This window comes from Rhodamnia argentea, chromosome 6 (assembly GCF_020921035.1).
Source record: "Rhodamnia argentea isolate NSW1041297 chromosome 6, ASM2092103v1, whole genome shotgun sequence".
NCBI classification, from domain to species: domain Eukaryota; kingdom Viridiplantae; phylum Streptophyta; class Magnoliopsida; order Myrtales; family Myrtaceae; genus Rhodamnia; species Rhodamnia argentea.
The window spans coordinates 19,178,060-19,200,983 of NC_063155.1; the positions used below are offsets into that span (position 1 = coordinate 19,178,060).

General features: G+C 38.7%; 4 protein-coding genes across 4 annotated transcripts in view; all 4 read right to left on the bottom strand.

Moving 5' to 3' along the window:
* Window positions 1-22,924, bottom strand: part of LOC115751677 (protein BONZAI 3-like) — a 1,030,407-nt gene that overhangs the window by 818,098 nt on the left and 189,385 nt on the right. The window lies entirely within an intron of this gene.
* LOC115734376 (probable disease resistance protein At4g27220) overlaps window positions 1-22,924 on the bottom strand; it is a 176,897-nt gene that overhangs the window by 59,144 nt on the left and 94,829 nt on the right.
* LOC115734375 lies at window positions 345-5,819 on the bottom strand. Its single transcript, XM_048280719.1, has 6 exons — window positions 5,700-5,819; window positions 4,843-5,475; window positions 4,014-4,745; window positions 2,713-3,452; window positions 433-1,031; window positions 345-352 (listed from the first exon to the last, which is right to left on the bottom strand). The coding sequence occupies exons 1-6, from the start codon at window positions 5,817-5,819 to the stop codon at window positions 345-347; spliced, it is 2,832 nt and encodes a 943-aa protein (XP_048136676.1).
* LOC125315533 (probable disease resistance protein At4g27220) lies at window positions 5,950-9,489 on the bottom strand. The gene is given in 3 exon segments (XM_048280720.1): window positions 5,950-6,008; window positions 6,011-6,314; window positions 6,697-9,489. Coding segments are annotated over 3 exon segments (3,156 nt in total).

Here is a 22,924-nt window from a genome sequence, read left to right on the forward strand (position 1 = left end):
CTATTATGCAATTTTGTTATTGAATTTTCCCTATTTTTAGTGGACGGAATCTATAATAAATGCTACACTAACATTTGTCATTAGAAACAACATTTACGTGACTTACTGCATTCGGTGTGGATCGTTTCATGCCTCAAAGGTTTGGATGGTGGTATCAAGGTCATCCTCCGACGGGGCCTTCCTCATCATCGTCGTATGAGAGTACTTCGGAATCTGTTTGACGCCACAAGGTTTGGATGGTGGTATTAAGGTCGCCCTCCCAATGCCCTTCTTCAGCCTCTTCGGAGAGGAATACTTCATCTAGTTTTGGTGTCCTCAAGGCGCCCTTGCAGAATATATCCATCTTAGGGCACTGCTTCACAAGAATACCCTCCAATGATGGGAACGTGAAGATGCAATTCATGGGAGAGAAGCTCCCAAGGCTTGGTAAACGATCGAGTATCAGCACTTCCAAGTTGGAGAAAGAGATCTCCTCCGCTCCATTTCCATCATATGTTACCACGACTTCCATTTTAGCACAATTTCTTAGGATTAGCCGAGTAAGGTGCACCGGACTCGTCATTGCTGAGCAAGTCCCCACATGAACCAAACCGTCGCAATCCTCTAATTCTAGTTCTGTCAAGCTATGGAATGAAGTTGGAGTTGGAAATACAATTGATAAACGAGGGCACTCAGAAATGTACAGATATTCAATTTGTTTGAGGATTTCAGCCATCAAGAAGCCATCTTTCCGGACTCGTCTCAAATTACGTAGCTTAGTCAGCCGAAGTCGCTTAAGATTTCCAAGAGCCTTCAGACTCACGCCCCCATGTCCAAACGCATCTTCTGGAAATATCACCTCGAAGGAACTACAATCCAAAGAAAGCTCTTCTAGATTGGGGAAACCGTGGAGAAGGAAGTTGGAGGGAAAGACGACATTTTCATCGTGGTAGCATCCCAAAAGCAGCTCTCTGAGATTGCCAAAGACGTATTGCTGCGGCATCATCACAACATCCTCCCTCGCTAATCTTAATTTCTCCAATTGTGGAATGAACCGTAGGAATCCCTTTGATTAGGCCAACAAAAGTCAATATAATAGCCATTGCCCACAGCCATGCAAAATGACTAGAATAGAGCGTCCTTGCATTTGGCGTCAAAAAACAAAAGGACCGGTGGGCTTTTGGCCGGTTATATGTTAAACCAATGATGTGGCCCAATGACAAGCAAGCATCGACGATTAAGGTAATTAAAAATTGAAAGCTGTGTTGAAAACAAATGAATCAAAATAATTTGGAATGATATAGTAAGAATTTCGAACAATTAAAAATAGAAAGCATCTAGTTATGAAAAATTAAATCTTTTGAAACTGCCAAAAAAAAAAAACACTCTTTTTTGAACCTAATGAAGTTCGTCATAATGATGCCTTTTTTGCTCCATTAAGTAGAAGTTCCATTTGACCCCAAAAAAAAAGGGTAGAAGTTCCATATTGGCGCCCCACCTTCTCATCATCCTTAAAAATTTCGTGATTTTGTCGGCAAACGGGGCCGTAACTCCGTTGCCTTAATCCTTACAATACAATCATTTACTTTATTGGATGTATAGAAGGGATGTTTGTTGTTAGTATGTGCCCATTTCGATCCAAATATGTTTCGTGAATCTGGATAATGAAAGTTATTAGTGAACAAGAATAAAATGAAATTGGTACTGCAGATATTTCAATTGTTAACTAATTAAAATCCAAAAGCCAAAATGAACACATATCAAATTCAACAAGCTCATGGAAATTTTTTTTTATCTGTTTTCCCAAATCATGTAAATGATCTAGTATGTAGATGTGTTTCAAGAGGAAGAAGTTGTATTTATATGTCGCAATTTGCTTTCGAAACCTAAAAACATAAAAAGTTTGTAACTAACGAAAGTTAATGGACATGTTAATATGACGAAATTGGTATGTCAATCAAATCAAGGTTGGTAATTTCAAATAAAAGTTAGTATTCCAAAAGCGTTGGTAATTACAACAACAATGTAGGTAGATTAGAAGAAGTTGGTGAGTGACTAAAATTAGTTGATATTACTATGCAATGAATGTTGGTACATAAATGAAATTAAGGTTGGCAATTTCAAATAAAAGTTCTGACCAAAAAAAAAAATTCCAATAAAAGTTAATAACTGTTAAGACGTTGTCAAAAGTACATGTTGGTAGATTATCAAAATAGTTGGTAGTTTTTGAAGTATGAACAAATGTTGGTACATGTCAAAATCTGTTAATAAGTTACTAACACGTGACTGGATAAGTAATTTACTTAGGATAATTGATAGTTACCAAACCTGTTCAAGATAGAGCTACGGAACGCTAGCAATAGACCAAACAAAAATAATTCTAATTTTCTGTTTAATTTTGGGTATGAGGATGGTCAACTTAAATTAAATAGGTAAATTCCACCCATTAGACATGCCATTAACATAATGGTTGATATTAGACACAAGCGGAGCGGATCGTTAGAAGCATGACTACCCATGCAAGTTAATTCAATAATTTTTTTTCAAAGTAATAACAAGGAATTAGCTTCAATCAATCTCTACATAATTAAGCAATTCACAAGTGTGATTAGGTGAGTATTGATAAGCAAGAAATATTTCACAAATGCACTTTCAAAATGAAGTTAACAATCACCAAGATGTATGTACATAAACCAATGAAGACAAACATGGAGAGCTAGAATTAGGGATTGTACCTTTTCCATATAAAAGAGTGCATGTTGTTTCTCGCTGGTAGTACTACCTTGGCAGCTTTGGATTTCACCTTTGAATGAGATTGACCTCATTTTGCCACAGTGTCTCACTTGCAACTCCTTCAAGAATGGCCATGTTGAAGTATGACTATTGCTACAGAAGCTTCCCAGTTTTGGCAACTCCAATAATTGCAGTTTGGTCAATCGTGGAAAGAAGAGATCACCTGCACTTGTCCCTCCTCCTTCGTCTTCCTCCGTTATAATTTTCTCTACCCCACAATCGCATACTACAAGTTCTTCAAGTTGTGTCATAGTTTTTGCCACTGGACTTGGAAATAAACTTTGGAGACTCTCACAGCTCTCAGCCCTCATGCATCGTAAACGTCCAAAGGTAACATCTCCTTGAGGAAGTCCACTCCATATGTGCTTCAGTTTTGGGAGCCACGCCAAAAATAATTCATTCAATTGAAAATTGCTTGTGAAATGAGCTCCACTCATATTTAACTCTTGCATGTGAAATAACACTTCCAGTGCATCACAATTGGTCACAGTTAACTTCTCTAGATTTTGGAATCTTACGAGGGTAGCACTGGGTGAAAATATGGATGAAAGTCTGGGACAATACTCCACTATTAGCGTCTTGAGTTTGCTAAAAGCATTTGAAGCAAGCTCGTCCGACCAGATCTTCTCCATGTTATCCATATGTGAGATCTTCATCGACTCCATTTCAGGAAACTCAACCTGTTAGTTTTCAATTTAATTAATTAGCCCCCACTCTCTGTTCCGCTCAAGAAAGAGAAGATCGTAATTTCAAGAATGGGGAAAACCACTGGATAAACATGATAGATAAAAGAGAAAGAAAAAAAGACTGATGCATGTTATTTTCCTTTTAGCAGATGCCATCTCTTAAAATCTATTCTCCTGTCATATTACATTTGGGTAGAGAGCATATATCCATCTAATATATATCAAGCATAATCTTTGACCAGTAGCATAAACCATAACCACCTTAGTTCGACAAGCACAGGGATTCAGCCTATCTAAGATTCTGCTCATTGCAACACATAAAGGCACAATAACCAATACACTCTCCCATTTATTTGAGCAATTTTAGAACTATAGCACGTGCTCTATAAGGTATTTATGAAGAAGTAGCTTTGAGATGTTTCCTACTGACTTAAAGTCAATGATTTGTAAAAGAAAATAATGAGTTGGCAGAAATCACCCCGCAAACCCTTATTGTCTAGCTCAAACCATCAGGGACAAGAACGATAATGTCATTAAAGAAGAACAATTACAAACCTCTTCGACCAGCAAAAGCGGTTGCTGCGCTGCAACGTTGCCCTCTGGTTTTTTACAACTGGCATCTCCTATAATCACCTCCACTGCTTGGCAATCTTCAACAGTAAATTCCTTCAAGGAGGGCCACTCTGAAATATGCTTCCCCTGGCAGAAGCTTATGAGTTTTGGCATGTTGTGTAGATACATAGTGACAAGTTGAGGAATTAAAATTTTATGAGCTACTTCTTTGGGTTTCTCCTCTTCTCCAGATACAACGTACTCCATCTCTTCACAGCCACCTAGAACAAGATGTTGGAGTTGTCCCAGACTAGTCGCCATACACATTGTAAAAATGTTCCTTAAATGCGGGCACCCCTCAACTCTTATAGAAGTCAAGTTGTGAAAGCAAAGATTCAGCAAATCCCCATTCTTCCATATGCGTGTCAAATTAGGGAGATCACATAAAGATAGCTTTCTCAATGGACTGTTTCTTGCAGCTTCTCTTTCCATGAAACCGAGGCCTTCGAGGGTATGTATGCCTTCTATCAAATTGCATGACTCCACTGTCAAGGACTCTACGCAATGAAGCAGTCTCCCCCACATAAATGAAGGAACCACATTCAATAGGTTGTGACATTGCTTCACCTCAAGGACCTTTAGACGGCAAAATGACCCCGCAAGGATTTTATTGTGCCATAGTTCTTTCAGTTGAATTCCCTTTATTTGTAGCTCTTCTAACTTTGGAAATGCAAGCTACAAATATATAGAGATAATCGGGAAATACACTGCTTAGGGCCAAAGCATAAAAAATAATGTACAATAACAAACCAAATAAATTGGGGTATGATACCTTCTCGTCAAATAGAGGATGTAACCCTTCACTAGCACAACTCACTGAGCTGAAACTAATCAAGTTCTTGAGGTCGCCAAGCTTGAGAGTGCTTAAATGACGGAATTTCAATGTCTCTATGATTTTCTCTTTTCCTTCTTCCATCACAATTATGCTCCGCAAGTTATCGCAACAGGAAACATCAAGCACCTCAAGTTCATCTAGAGTTTTGGCCGTGGCAGTTGAGAATAGATATGGCAAACTATGACAACGCCTCACCTTCACTTTTATCAAACTGGGAAACGCTAAGGTTATTTTGCAGTTACTCTTCACAATGTCTCTCAGTTTTGGTAGATTCAACAGCTTCACTTTTTCTAATGCAGAGAGGACCAATGGCTTTTGCCTTTTCTCAGCATTGAGACTTACCGGCTCAAATAATTCTTCCAAGGATGGGCATTCGACCACCTTAAGTTTATTCAGACTGCACAACCAATCTGTAGAATTTGATGGAAAAACATGTGATAGATTTTCACAAAGTTCGATTGTGAGGGATGCAAGTTTGCCGAAGGACTGTCCGTGGAGTTGATTGTGCCATATCCTCTTTAACTTGCAAATGGATGAAAGCTTCAATTCCTCCAAGCTTGGAAAAAGAACCTGCACGAAATGTTGTATATGCAGAATGACGGAAATTTAAGGTACAGAATTTTATTACGCAGAAAATTTGGGCGCATCTTTGGTAATGAACAGAAACATTAGTTAGTTTTTTCACCCTGAACTGCTAAACTTTTGGTACAAAAGAAAGATCCAGTTTCTACAAATTGCTTCACTGACTAGAACTAAGAGAATATTAATACAACATACTATAAATGCTCATTTACCTTTTCGTTGAAGAAGATTGGCAAGGGCTTGTCAGAGTTGATAGAACAAAAAACTTGTGGTAAACCTGTATCAGCCGTCGTCAATTGTTGCTTCCCTTCATATGAAGAGAATGTCATCATTTTGGGGCATCCAGATATCCTCAGACTTGTTAAGGATGGACAGTGAATACGGAACTTTCCAGTATAGAATGTCTCGAGATTTGGCAATTCCTCAAGAGACAATGACGTCAACAGAGGAAACTCTATAGTGTCAGAGGTGGCAGCTTCCTCCAATTCCTCTTCTTGCGCTACCATAATTTCCTCCATCAGTATACAATTCGCTATTTCTATTTCTTTTATTTGCCCAAGTGCTTTAGCCATGGAAGAAGAAAAAAGAAACCTCAAGTTCTCACAGTTTTGCACCTTTAGTGCACTTAAGTTTCGGAAACTCAATGTTCTTCGCGGATTTTTGCTCCATATGCGTCCCAAACTTGGTAAGTCACTCGGGGTTAATTCTCTCAATCGTGACAGAATCTCGACTTCCCCATTGGTTGTCAGCCCTTCAAGGTCGAATAATTCTTCTATTAACCGGCAACTTTCAATGGTTATGGCTTCCAAACTCTGTAGCTTTATTAACTGCGAGGGATAAATAACCCCATATTATCTCATAATGATGCTTGTAACCAGAATTACGAGTCACGGGTGAAATAATGATAACAAAGAAATAATATCATGATTTAAAGATAACGCAAGAAAAAGCGGAGCAATGATTTTTGAATTTGACCTTATTTTTCTTTATTATTTATTAACTTTACACTTAATTGTCATTTGGTCGTATACACATAGCAATTCCATTTTGCAAAACTAAATTATTATTTCGCTTAATTATTCTGGAAAACAAAATTTCAAAAGCAAATTATTTGTCCAATTTTTCTACATCCTACTATACTCTCACACATACACACATATATGTGTATCTATATATATATGCAAAAAATCTAAAAAACAAATAATATACCCGTTGTCCGTCAAAGAAGTCGACCGAATGCCTCTCTATTTTACAGAAACTCGTCATCTTTGGCAGGCTTCGTAAGGTCAACCTACGCAAATTGTACAACTTCACTTCGTTATCATCATCTATTTCATCTCCGCCTTCATCCGCCTCGGCGCCTGGGACAATATGTTGCATCGAGTGGCATCTGCTTATTTCAATCTCTTCAAGCTGCGACATTATTCTCTTCATAGGCAAAGGAACCAAATGTTTTATTTCACCACAGTTATCCACTTTCATAATGTTTAGTTTGCTGAAGGATTCTAGGGCAAGATAGCCGCGACATATCTTCTCCAAGTTATTCAGATTTTCGAGAAACAAAGATTCCAATCTAGTAAAGGCAGTGCACTGGACATTCTCTGTGGAGCGAACAAGATACTGGAATGAGGGGCTATTTTGTACATGAAGATGCTTCAATTCATGAAATCCTTCGACGCACAAATCGTGAATGTTGTCGATGCCATCTTGCAATCCATCCAAGTGGAGATCTTGCGTTCTTTGCAAACAATTTGACACCCACTCTTCAAGAAGAAGATTGCTCGAATCCAACTTGAGCTTTAAATTTTTGGATTCTTTGTATTCGCCCGACCAATCCCAAACGTCCCCAATTTGAATTTTATGCTTGTTCAGTTTCCCAAATGGAAGGTCTCCCGGGAGAAAGGCAGAATGAGGGATGGAAATGTACAAAGTGCTTAACTTTTTCATGTTCTTCAACTCAGCCAGGCTGGCGTTGCTTTGCGGTGCTTCACCCTCGGACTCCCACTGATCAAAACTGTCCTCCATATACAGCTCTTCTAAATTCACCAAGCTTCCAAGCACTCCAGGTTCGATAACTTTGAGCCCAGTGCACCCTGTCAAGTCCAAAAATCGCAATTCTGTTAGTCCACCTATTTCTTTGGGCAGCCGATCGATTGCAGATCTGTGGAAACTAAGGAACTGCAATCCTTTCAGCTTTCCAAGAATAGTCACATCCTCTAGATGGCAGTAATCAAGATATAGGGACTTGAGGTTTTCAAGGAACTCAATGGATGAAGGTAGAGAGGTGAAAGATAAGCAAGTCAAGTCCAAGACTCGGAGCATCTCCGTAGATTCAAAAAATGACTCGGGAATTTTGAGAGACGGGTTATCTTCGGCTAACCCAAGCATCCTCAAGTTTGGGCAATCCAATTTTTTAGGAAGCTCATCAATGCCAACAAAATTGAAGGACATTACGGTGCATTTTGTTAGCTCATCCTTTGACCAGTCTTTAAACCCATAATCCTCCCTCCCAACCAAGCCGTTCCATTGAGTAGAAGGAATAGAGATGGCCACGTCAACAACTATGTCATGCATATTGAATTCTTCCATGTCATCACTATCTAGTAACAAAGAAGAGTCTTGCAGGCTATGTAGATCCATAATCAACATATCTCTGGCGTCTTCGATGGTCTTGAACTTTTTATATAAACCCAAACCGATGCAGTACCCAAGGGAACACCTCATGAGAATATTCCCAGAGTCTATAGCAGAAACCAAGCACAATGATTTGATCCTCTCATCTTTTAAGTCATTGTAATTTAGTTCCACTATTGATTTTGCATCCGACAAATTTATATTGGTCGAAGCATTCCTCCATTCGGCCATATCTCCATGCTTCAACCTTTTTGCCACCGACAGAATCAAAAGAGGCAAGCCACCACAATTCTCGACCACTCTATCCACCAAGGGTTTAAAATCAGGATCGTTGACTCTGTCCTCAACTATCCTTTCAAACAGTCTTCGGGCTTCTCCATGCTCCAACTGGTTGAGTCGGATTTCTCGGTCAGTGCTCATGCCAGTGCGTAAAACATCTCGGTATCTAGACGTTAGCAATAACTTGCAGCCTCTCACTTTATTATCATCCCCGCAAGGTATTCCAACTTCCTTCAACTCTAGCTTCTTCCACAAATTATCTAAAACAATGAGAATCTTCCTTTTAGGATCATTCTCTAATTTACTGTACAAACGATGTGCTCTCTCACGAGCAGTTTCATCGTTCGTTAGCTTCAGACCCAATGTAGAAGCGATTTCTCGTTGGATTCTTTTTAGATCTGGATTGCGTGATACATTTGCCACAGCAATCACATCGAATAGCTTCTCTTGCTTAGCTCGCCTTTCGACATCCTCCAAAAGCTTGGACTTGCCAACCCCACCTGGTCCCCACACCCCAACCACACAGACCTTGTCATCAACTATTGCCTTCATCAGATTTTCCACGATTTTGGCCCTGGAATCCAGGACATCTTCTTCCTTGTCAACAGGTCCCGCAGCGGACGTGGCAGCAGTGACAATTCCTATCGGAGTATCCTCATAGTAGACCTTTTCGAAGATGGCTTTTGTGCTTTCGTTGTGGAGTTCCTGAATGATTAGAGTCATCTTCTTCACCTTCTTGCCAATTGGATGGCGCACCATGGGGTTGGGAAGCCACCCGCGGAAGCAAGCATTTTTTGCACTTTCACCATGTTTTAACAGGTTTCGTGCTTGCGTAGCCTCATTCTCCACTCTCTCCAGCCACTTCTTAATATCATTTTCTATAAGTTTTCCATTATTCTCGGCTTCTTGGACGGAGTGCTGCACCCTTTCCTTGGTAGTCTCCAGCTTCTCGACTCCATTTTGGAGATCTTGGACGTAGCTCTTGTAGCACAGCACGTACCCAAATTGGCGTCCAATGGAAGCAAACAAGCACTCGACAAGTTTCGAAACTAGGTTCCCTGCGGCGGACGTGACAACTGCCTCGGCCATAATGTCTCCTTCAATTTATGGAATTTCCTTTTTCCCACCTCTTTCGTTCTTCTTCTCGTTGATTTCTTTTATTAGTCGCTTGAACAAATGGGTGAGGAGGAAACTGAAAAGAGGACAGAACTAATCAGTTAGACCAGTGAAACAAAACCAGAGAGAGGGGGCGCGCGCCTTGAGTGTACTGAAGCAAGAGCCATGTGAATAAATAGAGACATCAGGAATGTCAACAATTGTCGATTCTTTTGAATATTTATAGTCGGAATCATTTACAACTTTTTCTCAATTCTTCAAAGGTTTAAAGCATCTCTTTTTAATTTTATGATTTCGCCAGCAGTCAATAAGTAAGATGCCGTGTACGTCTTAGATAGCTAGTAATTGTTTTGATATCAGTACCATCCATCTCTTATTTTGATAGCTGGTGCTTTTTTGAGCTTAGTAGGTACCTTGTCACCCATAGATTAAAATGGGATTTCATTAGAATGGCTACATCTAAATGTGAGAAACTCTAAATTAACGGACAAATTGCACCAAGTAAAAATCTTAACACCGTTGCATCATTTTTAATAAAATAGACAGGGTGGGGCCATTTCTTACCCTCTTTGACTCGGTACCAATATTTTGTTATCAATAGACCAAACAACCTTCTATGGTTGGAAACGAGGTCAATCAATAATTCACCCTACTTTTTTCTCTCTCATCTCCTCCTCACCTTCTTGGTTTATTATCAATTGACTAAAATATCCTTCTATCTTTGAAAATCAATTAATCATCAATTAAACATACTTTTTTTGTAATTTAGGATGGATTAAACTTTGTGAAATCGTTAAGTTTGTTGTTTTGGTCAATAAAGTACGACTTTCCTTATATTTTTAATCTTGTGATGTAGTTTTTCTATTCATCTTAATTGTAATAGGACGACGAGGCCATTTTATGCCAAGCACTACTAACTCCTACTTTTTGGACTTGGGCAACGTTACATTGTCGAAACTCTCTCACTCTTGCACGCCCGCATACAAGCACGCATGCCCATTAACCAAGGGCAAGCGCCCTTAATTAAATGTTTTCACACGCCCACCTTTTAAGGAAAAAGGAAAAAAAAAGGATGACTATCAATCAACCAGTTCGGTCTCTGATTATAGCCAATATTTTGAAAATAATATAAGCAAAGTAAGGGTCGGCTTGATTCCACCGATTCAACTGGCACAGAGAAGCATCGTGAGGTGCAGTTGCGGGCGAAGCCCGCCATGAACTTGCTAGCCATTGGCGAGGCCGCCTTCTCTTGCAGCCGACAAGGTTGTCCATGCCCAGACTAGAGAGAGGTGGCCTCGGCCATCTCGTAGGTGTTGGTGAGGGTTTTGCGGCCCTTACCCAGTGGTCGGCAAGCTCCGGCGACCCATGCTGGCCACAAAGAAGAAAGACCAAAAACTAGAAAAGAAGACTAAAAAATTAATTAAAATTTTTAAAAATATTTAATAATAGAAATATCATTTAAAAATTTTTAAAATTTTGTCATGGCAGCGCTCGCAGTGCCACGTTAGTGTTGGCTAGCCAAATGGATTGAGTTTTCATAAATATAAAAGGTTTAGGACTAAATCAATAAAAAAAAAGTTTAGGACTGAATTGGCACAATCGCAATAGATTTAGGATTGTTTAGCTAATTTTCCCAATCTAAAGTGTGAAGTAATAAACAATATATGTAATGATAATTTTGTAAAGAAAAATTGACACTAATAGTCTCTAAAATTTGACCCTTTGTACAATGTCATCTTTGGACTACTAATTCATTTAATGCGGTCCTTAAAATATTCGTAAATGTTTAATGTCATCTCTAAACTTTCATTTTGTTCCATCTAGTCTCTCAACTTTGGTTGATAAAGTCAAATTAGTTCTTCTGTAACGGTCACATGTTTTCATAATTACTCTATTTCCTAGATTTTAAAATATGTTTTCATCTTTATCCTTTTTCTTGGCTCTTTAGCTCACTCAAGTCAAGTACAAAACTAGAGTTAGAGTCAGAGAGTAGAAGATTGGAAGAGAGTAGTTAAGCAATTTGTTAGCATGAGTTCCGCAAGCCAGTCAGTCTACTCTTTCATTTACATAAATTTAGCAATATAAAAAAGGTTAGAGAGACAACTTCGGTGCCTCCGAAATGAGGTTTTGTTGCAATTATTTAACCCACTTTTTTTCTTCTTCTTCTTCTTCTTCTTCTTCACTTTTGAGTTTTTTAAGGTAAAATCGATACAATCAAATTACAAGACAAAGAGTTCGAAAGTGAAACAAGCACCGATAGCACACGAAAAATAGATCTAAATTAACACACATACTAGAAGTGGCTTCACTCTGACGATGCAAGAGAGGTTCATTGACTTTACTACTGACTTGTTTGGAAGATGGGAAAGGCAATGCAGAACAAAAACCAATGCTGATGACCCCAGAATATAAGGGGACATATCAGCATGACGCAAAAATAAGTGGAGACTGTGGGGGAAGAGTACAACAGGGAGCTGAAAATTCAAGGAAGAGAATTATAATCAAGGAAGATGTTTCAATACCTCCAACTTAGAACTAGAGTGGCCAGAGGGTGAAGGAATTATTTGCTGAGTTCTTGCAGCAAATACTAAGCCCGACTCATTGGACTGGCAATGTAGAGTTACAGAAATAAAGAAACGCAATTAGCAGTCAATGTATTGTTCCAAGAAACTATACCTTGGTGTTGTCCAAACTCTCTCTCTCTCTCGTGCCACACAAATACCGACGTTCATTGTTCATCGAAAAACAACTTACGATTAAATAATTGTTTAGTTGATAAATGTACTTAAGAGGGAAATGATGAGGACAGAATCATCACGTGGTTCTATCACATTTGCCCAGATAAATAATTGCAAACGACCATCGGACAAAGGCAAACAAAACAGGGCAACAAAACATCACAACTTTATCAACACACAACTTGCTACTAAGAAATTAATCAGTTGAGAAATGGTGTGCAATATGAAACAGAAATGACGAAGAGGGGCAGAGATTGCCCAGACATTCATTGACATAACCCGTTGAAATGAATCAACCAAAGCCCTGATAGATTTCCGATTTGTTGATGGCGATTATCTCAACCTCTTTCCTTCGTTCTTCATTCACAGAAAAATTAATGCTATGGTCGCAAATTGGTCTTTTTCAGATATACATTCTCAAATAATTGGTCTTTTGATAAAAGACGTTTTAATCGACACTGATTTTTGGCCAAAAAAGAATAGTACTCATGTTAGGTCAACAGTGGAAATTGATTTTCAGATGCTGCTCCTCCTCAAAGGCCACGTAACCATCTCCTTTGCCGGCAGCTTTTGCAAGATGTTGAATAGTATGCTTCAAATTATTTTCCTCAACTCAACCAAAAGGCATCATTCTCCAATAATCAGGCTTTGTGAAAATTATGTTGCGTTGTGGTACCATGGACTAATTCTCCTCAAACCATTCCTATCTAGTAAGGACGAGTTTTGATTAATAAGAAATAATTTCTTCATCGCCATTTACTATTTGTCATATTAGTGTGCTCAATAATTATTTTTTTTTTGATAATTTCTTTGTGTTTGGAATTATATAGCTAATGGACGGCTTATTGTGAGAAACATCCGTTGTTGCTATAATTGATAACAAGCCTATTTTCTTTGACCGTATTGACTCGTGAAGAAATAAACTTCACTCTATCACCATTTTAGAGAAATGTAAAAGCTTATAGTGACAAATATCGGTGCCTCCGAAGTGAGTCTATATTGCAATTATCTCACACATTTTTTTGTTCGTTTTTTTTTTTTTTTGCATCAATGTTTTTTCTAGGGTTGAACCAATATAAGCAGATTACCAAACAAAAAGGTGAAAATGAAATACGTATTGATAGCACACAGAAAATAGATATATAATGACACACGTACCGGAATAGTTTCACTATAAGGATAGGGAAATCAAGATTTCTTGGATTCTAACTTGTTTGCAAGAGATGAAGGGTAATGCAGGCCAAAACCATTCCTAATAACACCAAAATATAAGCGTTTATATCAACACAACGCAAAAACAGGTGGACACTATGGGTGAAGAAAACAATGGGGAACTGAAAATTCATTCAATAGAAAATGTAATTCAGGTAGATGTTACAATACCTTCAGCTTCAACTTGGAATGCCCGAAGGGTGAAGGGATTATTTGTTGAGCCTTTTTTTTTGCTTCTAGGGTTGAATCGGTAGAACCAGATTACCAAACTAAGATGGTGAAAGTGAACCAAGTGTTGATAGCACACGAAAAGTAGATATATAATGACACATAAGCTAGGAGTGGCTTCACTGTAAGGATGCAAAGAGAAACGAGATTTCTTGGGTTCTGACTTGCTGCAAGATGGATGAAGGGTGATGCATGCCAACACCAATCCCGATAGCATCGGAATATAAGCGGAGATATTAGTATAACGTTGATAGCACACGAAAAGAAAATATAAGATGATACACATACTAGGAGTGGCTTCACTATAATGGAAGAGGAACTGAGATTTCAGACTTGTGTGCAAGATGGATGACTGGCAATGCAAGTCAAAACCAATTGTAATAACATTAGAATATAAGCGGACATATCAGCGTAATGTAACAACAAGTGAACACTATAGGGGAAGAAAACAATAGGGACCTAAAAGTTAAGTTAAGATGACAAGATATAGGGTACGATTTGTGTTAGCATGTTTTTGTATAGGACTCTCTCTCCCTCCCTCCCTCCCTTCCTCTCTCCCTCCACATATTTGAAAATGATTATTTGTGTTGGATCCTCTCGATTAGTAGAACGACAAAGAAGGCTTAAAACAACCATGTCCAATACCCTACGATACTTGCGCTTAACTTTGAACAAAGCAGATGGAATTTTAGTAAGTTATGAGCGAAATCGTCCATTGATTTTTTTTTAAATTTTTTTATGTATAGTTATATGAACCGAAGGTGAGAACCCGTCATTGATGATTTTCACATACCCACCTTTCAGGGAAAAAAGAACGGATGACTTTTCGTCGACCATTTCGGTCTGTGATTGTAGGTAATATTTCGAAAGTAATATAAGCGGGGTAAGGGTCGGTATGTGATTCCTCAGACTCAACTGGTGCAATTGTTTCTACCAACCGCTTTGAATATAAAAAGTGAAGTAAGAAGCAATATATGTAATGATAATTTTGAGATCAGAAAATGAGAATAATGGTTTTTAAAATTTGGTACAATGTGCAACATTTAATTTGTTTAATCTAGTCTTCTCTCAAGTTTGCATGAAAAAGTAGTCTTCCGCAACGTTCACAAGTTTTCATAATTACATTATTTCCCAGTGTGAATATAATTTAATTTAATTTTTTTTTATAAATCAACAAAAAAACATATTTTTTTAACTCTCTTTTCTAGCTTTTTGGCCTTTAAAAATATGACAACAGTTTCATCTTAAGTAAATTAGTGACACATTAAAGCTTAAAGAGACAAATACCGGTGCCTTTGAAATAAGGTTGTGTTGCAGTCATTTCACCTATTTTGTTTCTTCTTACTTTTTTCTTTCCTTTTGGGTTTTTTAGGGTGAAATCAATGCAATCGGGTTAAAAAACAAAGAGGTTAAAATATATATAATGACGCATACAATGAGTGGCTCACTGTGAGGATGCAAGAGATTACCGAACAAAGAGGGTGAAAGTGAAACAAGCCATTAGGACACTAAAAGTAGATATACAATAACACACATACCAGCAGGGCTTTCACTGTAATGCAAGAGGAACTGACAGTTCTTGGCTTCACTTCTGACTTGTGTGCAGTACAGATGAAGAGAAGTGCAGGCCAAAACTAGTCTTGATAACACTAAAATATTAGAAGACATATCAGCAGTACCCTGATAGCACACGGAAAGAATATATATATTCTTTCTGTAATGCAAGAGGAATTGAGATTTTTTTACTTCACCTTTGACTAGGGAGCAAGATGGATGAAGGTTAATGCAGGCCAAAACCAATCCTGATAACGCTATAATATAAGAAGACATATTAGCAGATCCCTGATAGCACATGAAAAGTGGATATACAATGACACACATATCAAGGCAAGCACGTGGTTGCAGTTGTTCTCAAGAAACCCTGCCTCGGAATTTGTCCAAAGCCTTCTCTCTCTCTCTCACACATGCAACACAAATTCCCTTGTTCATTGTTCATCAAGGAACCAACTTGCGATTAAGATATTGATTAGGGGAGAAATGTATATTCTTGGAGGGAAATAATGCGACAGAACTTAACACGTGGTTCTCTCCAACTTGCCCAGGTAAATAATGGAAAATGACCAACGGACACAGACAAACAAACCAAGGCAACCAAAAAAAAACAAAAATCACAACTTCATCAACACAAGTTGCAATTAAGAAATTGATTAGTAGAGTAATAGAGGGCCATATTAAAAGGAAATGAGAAAGAGCTACGGATATCACCAGGTGTCCTGATCCACCTGAAGACATCTTCAACCCAAGCTGAGACGTAACTGGTCGTTTCAAACTTGTCGAAGACAACAACCTCAACGTCTGTCTTTTTCTCATTCTCGATGGCATGGGCAATTATTTTTCCTTTTTCTTCTTCCTTTTTTATTGTGACTTAGACATAGCAAGTTGCAAACAAAACGCGCGCTTGCCAGTGGCCACGGTGGGTTGGAGAATCATTTGAAGTTCTCACATAATATGTGAGCAGAATTCAGAATAAAAAAACCGTGTATTTATATGACAGATGGATTAAATTGATCTTGCTTTACAAATATATCTCAAAATATGCACGTACTCTTCCTTGATGGACAAAAATGATCACTATTATCTTTTCCATGCAGCCCTTATGGCAAAAGGCACTTATCTGTTAAGCTGATTTAGCGTTCTGATTTTTTTTAGAAAGCACAAAAAGTGAAGTCGATGATTTTGTACTATAAACACTAGGAATTTGAAAGAAAAAAAAAATAATAATAAAGTAACAGAATCTTGAAGTAAAAGAAAATGTCACATTTTCCTTCTTTCTTCCTTTCAATTTGTGGAGAAATTATTGTTGGATTTTATGGGAGTGTATGGGAAGTATGGTGGTCAGCCCATATAGGCTACCACACCCCCTTTACCCATATGGATAACTGCTAAAGGCAATTATCATTTTTTAACATGAAAAGTCACGTTTACAAGTGACGTTTAACTCTCCCCTCCCTATCGGTTCTACATAACAAAAGAATATGGAAGATAGAGAAATGACGACGACGCTCTCTTGCATGTCACGAATGCGAAATCGGTAGACGATGGATTCTCTTGCTGCATTGTAGATACTTTATCCGTGAAAAACGAGTTACGTCCGTTCTGTGATGTATTTCTCCGATCAATGATTCAAGACGATCCTATGGCTTGTTGATTCAGAGTAACTCCGCTGCGTATGTTTATGGCATCGGTTCTCTTCATTGGTATCAAAGCAAGGTTCTTGAATTCTGATCTTGTCTATGTTTATAGTTGAATTATCTATTTTCTAGTCATTTTTCGTGGGATTTTTGGAAGAATTGTAAATTGGGACTACTCTGGCCGGAGAGAAAAGTGCTGATTCCGACCAAATTCCAGCATATCACGGGCTGGCTTTGGACCGGGAGGGTCGCCTCTCTATGGGAAACAAAAGCCCTAAATTTTCTCGGCTTTTGGTTGTTCGCCGGAGACGAATTTCGCGGGGTTAGGGTTTCCGTGTCAGAGTGATTTTCGGTCGATTCCGGGCAAATTTCTTCACCATTTTTTTTTATTCCTGCATCTGTGTGGTCGTGCCGACGTCATATTCAAAACCCACTATTAAATTTGGATCGAAGTGGGCCGTCGGATGGGCATCGAACGGCGTTTTTCCTGGTGGAAATGGCGAAATCGGCAAAGGCGTTCTGCCCGCGGAGGTCTTTGCGTGAGGAAGAAGACCGAAAAAAGAAAAAAGCAGTCGCTTGGGCAGCGGGCAGCCCACGTTGGGCAACCCACGTGCTTCCCCCTCCTTTTAATAAAATAAAATATATATAAAAAAAAGAAAAAAGAAAAAGAGGAAGCGAATCGTAAAAAGAGGGAATGCTGGTGGGAAGCGTGGTGACACCCACGTGGGCAGACCTCCCCTTTTATTTAAAAAAATTAAAAAAAGAGAAGGAAACTGCCGGTCATGGGATTTGAACCCACGCCCACTCCCAAGAGCACAACTTGAGTCCGGCCCATTCAACCACTGCACCCGCGACCTCTAGACCCGCGACCCAAGAAGCCGGCCCGGTCCACGAGTCGTGTCCGACCCGGCCCAGACCGTTGACCCGGTGTACGTTGACCATTGACCGATTGGACCAAGTTTCTTAAAATTGCGATTCCTCTAGGATTTTGAAAGCAAAAAAAAAATAAATTAATAAATAAAGTAACAGAATCTTGAAGTAAAAGAAAAAATGTCACATTTTCCTTCTTGCTTCCTTTCAATTTGTGGAGAAATTACAAACAAAAACAAAATCACACTGATGAAGAGGAATAACTAATGGGAACAAAATTATGAATCAGACATTATACCTACAACGGATAGCACTGATAAGACTGTTTTATGAGAAAAAAACAAAGAAGCTACCATCGATGGAATTAAAATTTGAATCTACTATATTAGGGTTAGTGGTGGGAGATTAAAGGGGCAGGAGCGCGAGCCTAATGTCGTCTTTAAGATTCAGAAATCAGTCGTAGGCTTCCTCACCCCTAACAAAGCAAGGCTTTGAAGCCGTCCTAATGGTGATCACTAGCACCACTCATGCGATCGCTATGAGCTTGTTTGTTATTGCAACCATGCTTTTCTTTTATGCCTTTTTTTTTACACCCAAATGTGACCAAGCTAATGACCCAACTCCCATCATAAACTTGGCCTCCGAGGTCCATCAATGGAATGCTTGATGAGTTCATCTATCTTAAGTTTCTAATAGACAAAATTCAACTGAAGTGCATGGCGCATGGTGCCGATCAATTAACTCAAACATGCACAAAAGTTAAAGATGGAGTCAAGGGAGATCCATTGACTGGCAACAACCTTCGCTAAGGAATCGGAAACAAGCAAATCATTCCCACGGTAGTGCGCCAGTCGTGACGTAATAACATTCTCTCATGACTTGGTATGCATTTATTTATTTATTTTTTCATCACATTTCTCATCCTAAATAAAATAAATGGAAAAGATGTTTTTCCTCATAAAAAATTTCCATTAACACATGGGATACGTTTTCTACAAGTTTTGAACGTTGGTAAAGGTTAAAGAAGACCTAACGCTTCTGATAACAGGTTTAGATACCCGTCCATTACCCAGCTAGCCAGACATTCAGCCAAGTTTGTCACGATACCTAGCTCTTCTGTCTCAGTGAAAAATACTCGGTGGGATTATCGTATGCTCTTCTCACGAGCAGTGTCGTGGCGTCTGATGTCCTTTTTCCTCTTGCGGCTGGATGGAATTACACTGTCATCTTCATCATCAATCAAGATCACTATCGAAAGACACAGAAAAATTTCTCAAGTTGCCTTGCGGTTGCGAGATTCCCTTTTGTCCAACGACGTCATACTCTCATGGCCGAAAAGGCTTTGGCGCTTTACAATTCATGTGATTATGACTCCATGTTCACACCAACTTTGGGCCCTCGAACTTGTCCTAAAGGGACAAAGGTAACGATTAGCAAGATACTTATATTAGCTAATGAGGTTAGGGTTCGTAAAGTAGCGATTAGGGAGGGGTTTTGATTGATGATTCTTTCTTCACCCATCACTGAAATCATGGGGCTTCTCTCTAGCAGCTAGGAGGAATCACGGCCCTCACCCGCGGTCAGCAGGGCTGCTAAGACATAGGGCAAGGGCCTTCGTGGCCAAGGGCAAGCCGACCCTTACCAGTCGCGCCACGCAAGACTACCGCTGTCCACGCCAATGAAACCAACTTTTTTACTTGAGCGAGCACAGATTTAGTCAAAAGCTGTTCCTAGATCAAATACTGACCCCGGCTTTAGTGGACTGGCAGTCAACATGTCAATGTGCTGTTCTCAAGAAACCCTACTTTGGCATTTTCCAAGCTCTCTCTCTCCCTCGCATGCACTCCAAATGCCCCCTTTTTTTGGGGGGGTTTGGGGTCCAACAAATACCCGTGTTAATTGTTCAGAAATGTACAATATTAGTGGGAAATGACGACGACAGGACTCGTTACGTGGTTCTGTCCGACTTGTCCATGAAATAATTGCAAAAAAAAAAAAAAAATCGAAACTTTATCAACCTACAGCTTTTTTTTTTGGTCATAATCAACCTACAACTTGCAATTAATAAAATTTATCTCGATCTACCAAAACATTTTCAAATCAAAGCCTGTCCGACTCGTTGATGGTCACGGTCTCAACGTCTGTCCGTCTTTCTTTCTTCGTTCTCGAGGGCATGAGTCACTTCTTTTTATCTTTTGTTTCATTGACCATGTTATTTCGACTAAGACATTACAAGTTGTCGATAAAGAGCGTTGGGCCCAGTGGGCAACGGTGGGTTGGAGCACCATTTGAAGTTCTCATATCACTGGAGGGCCAAAGCTGGGAAAAAATATCACGTAAGTAAATAGAACGGATATAAATGATTTAACTTTTCAAATATCCCAAAAACAAGAAAGGTACGTATTCTTCCTCGACCGATAGAATTGGCTAGATATGGCCATTTGGGCCCGTGGGCTCGGAACCGGCCCGTTGACCGGGCCCACGGTTCCGGCCCGTCAATTTAAAAAAAAATAATTTTGGCCGTGGGGCAGAGAGCCGTTGGGCTCTCTGCCCCGCCCCCCCAAAACCAATGGCCCTTTGGGCCGTTGTTAACAAAACAAAATTATTTTTAATTCTTGCCTATAAATATCTATGCTCCCCTTTTTTTTTTTCTCACAAATCCTCCGAACAATTTTCTCAAATTCTCTCAATTCACTCAAATTCTCTCAATTCTCTCAATCCCGACTCAATTCTCTCAATCGGATTTCCGATCAATTCTCTAAAAAATGACAAGTGGAAGCAGAAATGCTAACAATGACAATATGACTATGGGAGATTTCGAGTATCCCATTCCCGAATATGATCCTCGTGAGTATACATGTTGGGAAGACGACGACGATAATATCAACGTTGTTTCCATTCCGAATGTCGAGCACGTCCTAACACAAGAAAGTCTTCATCCTCCCACCGGTGTCGAAGAAACGTCAACAGCAAATGAGCCGGAACGGAAAGGCCGAGATAATACATCCGACTTATGACTACACTTCGACAAGGTACGTGATGAAGGCGAATGTAAGTATAATATAAAATGTAAATATTATTCGCAAACGTATAAATTTACGAAAGGAGACGGCTACGGAATATTCCGTCGGCATTTGATGAAAAAACATCCAACGCAAGCGGGGATCGACAATACGCAACAACAAATTTCCGGGTACACCATTTCTAATCCTTATCCTATATTCCGTTACATCGATGCACTTTATAAACAAACATTAATTAAATATGTTGCCCTTGATCATGCTTCGTTTAATCTTGGTGAAAATTTTAATATGAAATATTTGATAAATCTTGCGTTGGTTCCGCAAGCACCAACTATTCCAAAAAATACTCTTAAACGCGAACTTTTTCATATTTATAAAAAAGGAAAAAATATCTTTAGCAAATTTTTTTGCGGAATTCAATGGACGTGTGCATATAGGTAGCGATATTTGGAGTGATCCTTGGCAAATTCATTCTTATATGGGTGTCACGTGTCATTAAATAGGTGACGATTGGACTATTCAAAAAAGACTTATTGCATTCCAAGTTTTTGATGAAAGACATTCGGCTCATAATATTTATAGAATAATTAGGCAAGTTTTAGAAGAATATAATTTGATAAATAAAGTATTTTCAATTGGTTTTGATAATGCCGCCGCAAATACCGCTTCTATTCCCGAATTAAAAAATATTTGCAAACCCACTTTTAGCGGACAATTTTTTCACATTAGATGTGCTTGTTATGTTTTAAATTTTTATGTACAAGATGGTTTACAAACTCTTGACACTTCTCTCGCCCCAATAAATGGTGCAATTAAATTTTTATGGAGTCGTCCCCATTTTATGAAATCATGGGGAAAATTTTGTAAACAAAATGGGAGAATGGCAAAAAGATTTCCAAAAGATATTCCGACTCGTTGGAATTCTATGTACGAGTTGCTTCAGCAAACTTTTGATTATAAAGATTTATTATATATGTTCATTTCACAAAATATTCTCGAAATTACTTTACTACCTCAACATTGGGACGTTTGCAAAAAAAATTTAGATTTTTTGAAATTTTTTAATGATGCTACTAAGACTTTATCTGGTATTTATTATCCTACTACGCATTTATTTTTAATAGAGTGTGTTAATATTGGTAGTGTTTTTAGTGAATATGAAAATGATACTGAATTAGCTCGACCTATTTTAGTAATGCGAGAAAAATGGTTGCATTATTATTTGCAAATTCCTCTTGTCTATTTAGTTGGTATTGTTTTTGATCCATGTATTAAATTAGACGGTTTACTAGATTATTTGAATATGTATTATCATAATTGTTTACATTTGGAAGATTCAATAAATATTTTAAATATATTAGGAAATGTTAAAGAATCTATTGTAGTATTATATGGAGAATTTTGTAGTAGATATGGTTTAAGTGATTGTGGATCTTTACAATCTACTGCCTCACGTAGCGAAGGTGGTGGTTCACTTAGTAGATGGTATAATATGCCCAAGAGTAGGCAAAAAAACAAAAAACAAAAAACAAAAAGGGGTAACAGGTAGTATTTCTGAATTAGAAAAATATTTAACCACTCAATTTGAGTTTCGTGATGCGGAACATAGTACAGATTTCGAAATCCTAAAGTGGTAGAAGAGTCACCAAATCGATTATCCAGTTCTCGCCCTCATTGCTCGTTAGATATTAGCAACCCCTTATTCAACCGTTGTAGTTGAACAAGCATTTAGCGCTGGAGGATTAGTTTTGGACTCTCACCGTTCAAGATTAAGCCCGGAGTCCGTGGAAGCTCAAGCTTGTGTCGACGATTGGACGATGGCGAAATTTCGACACCAAGAGCTGGATCAAGAACACGAATTTTTTAGTGATGATATTAGAGATACCACCGCCACGGGTACCACAACAAGTAGCGACGATTGATGATGAGGTAAGTTGGGGTTATCAAAGGTAAAAGAACTACATGGGCTTTGATTCTTCTATCCCAAAAAGATATGTAGGCGCTTAATGATAATTCATTAAGTTCAAGCCCTTTCCTCCTCTCTCTTTTTTTTCCCCACATTTTATTACAATGTACAATTTGATTATACATTGGCGACGACGGCAAACCAAGTGATGTCGAGCAAACGAAGGCGGCCCGCTGGTGG

Excerpts from the sequence above, each read along its gene's own strand:
- LOC115734375 (XM_048280719.1), bottom strand. The coding sequence starts at position 5,819 with ATGATGACATTCTCTTCATATGAAGGGAAGCAACAATTGACGACGGCT. Across the intron at positions 3,453-4,013 it reads CGCTTTTGCTGGTCGAAGAG|GTTGAGTTTCCTGAAATGGA; the intron begins GTTTGTAATTGT and ends GAAAACTAACAG. Across the intron at positions 1,032-2,712 it reads CTCTTTTATATGGAAAAGGT|CATTCCACAATTGGAGAAAT; the intron begins ACAATCCCTAAT and ends ATTCCTACGGTT.